The 1,489-nt window shown below is 33.7% G+C and overlaps 2 protein-coding genes across 2 annotated transcripts; one reads left to right on the plus strand and one right to left on the minus strand.

Moving 5' to 3' along the window:
• Positions 1 to 248: 248 nt before the first annotated feature.
• LOTGIDRAFT_79497 (hypothetical protein) lies at positions 249 to 563 on the minus strand (the record flags this gene model as incomplete). The annotated part of the gene is made up of 1 exon (XM_009053103.1): positions 249 to 563. A coding segment is annotated over one exon (315 nt), but the record flags the coding sequence as incomplete, so codon positions are not given.
• Positions 564 to 681: 118 nt separating this feature from the next.
• LOTGIDRAFT_103600 (hypothetical protein) lies at positions 682 to 975 on the plus strand (the record flags this gene model as incomplete). The annotated part of the gene is made up of 1 exon (XM_009053547.1): positions 682 to 975. A coding segment is annotated over one exon (294 nt), but the record flags the coding sequence as incomplete, so codon positions are not given.
• Positions 976 to 1,489: the final 514 nt, after the last annotated feature.

Here is a 1,489-nt window from a genome sequence, read left to right on the forward strand (position 1 = left end):
CTAAGATATCTTAGGTTCTTACATCTTACACTGTTTCTAGGATATTTTAGGTTCTTACATCTTACACTGTTTCGAGGATATCTTAGGTTCTTACATCTTACACTGTTTCTAGGATATCTTAGGTTCTTACATCTTACACTGTTTCGAGGATATCTTAGGTTCTTACATCTTACACTGTTTCTAGGATATTTTAGGTTCTTACATCTTACACTGTTTCTAGGATATCTTAGCTTCTTACATCTTACAGAGTTTCTAAGATATCTTAGGTTCCTACGTCTTACACTGTTTCTAGGATATCTTAGGTTCTTACATCTTACACTGTTTCTAGGATATCTTAGGTTCCTACGTCTTACACTGTTTCTAGGATATCTTAGGTTCTTACATCTTACACTGTTTCTAGGATATCTTAGGTTCTTAAATCTTACAGAGTTTCTAAGATATCTTAGGTTCTTACATCTTACACTGTTTCTAGGATATTTTAGGTTCTTACATCTTACACTGTTTCTAGGATATCTTAGGTTCTTACATCTTACAGAGTTTCTAAGATATCTTAGGTTCTTACGTCTTACACTGTTTCTAGGATATCTTAGGTTCTTACATCTTACACTGTTTCTAGGATATCTTAGGTTCTTACATCTTACACAGTTTCTAGGATATCTTAGGTCCTTACGTCTTACACTGTTTCTAGGATATCTTAGGTTCTTACATTGTCTAGGATATCTTAGGTTCTTACATTGTCTAGGATATCTTAGGTTCTTACATCTTACACTGTTTCTAGGATATCTTAGCTTCTTACATCTTACAGAGTTTCTAGGATATCTTAGGTTCTTACATTGTCTAGGATATCTTAGGTTCTTACGTCTTACACTGTTTCTAGGATATCTTAGGTTCTTACATCTTACAAAGTTTCTAGGATATCTTAGGTTCTTACATTGTCTAGGATATCTTAGGTTCTTACATCTTACACTGTTCTAGGATATCTTAGGTTCTTACATCTTACACTGTTTCTAGGATATCTTAGGTTCTTACATCTTACACTGTTTCTAAGATATCTTAGGTTCTTACATCTTACACTGTTCTAGGATATCTTAGGGTTCTTACATCTTACAGAGTTTCTAGGATATCTTAGGTTCTTACATCTTACACTGTTTCTAGGATATCTTAGGTTCTTACATCTTACACTGTTTCTAGGATATCTTAGGTTCTTACATCTTACACTGTTTCGAGGATATCTTAGGTTCTTACATCTTACACTGTTTCTAGGATATCTTAGGTTCTTACATCTTACACTGTTTCTAGGATATCTTAGGTTCTTACATCTTACACTGTTTCGAGGATATCTTAGGTTCTTACATCTTACACTGTTTCTAGGATATCTTAGGTTCTTACATCTTACACTGTTTCTAGGATATCTTAGGTTCTTACATTGTCTAGGATATCTTAGGTTCTTACGTCTTACACTGTTTCTAGGATATCTTAGGTCTACATC

The sequence above is a fragment of the Lottia gigantea genome (genome assembly GCF_000327385.1).
Source record: "Lottia gigantea unplaced genomic scaffold LOTGIsca_2, whole genome shotgun sequence".
Classification (NCBI taxonomy): Eukaryota; Metazoa; Mollusca; class Gastropoda; family Lottiidae; genus Lottia; species Lottia gigantea.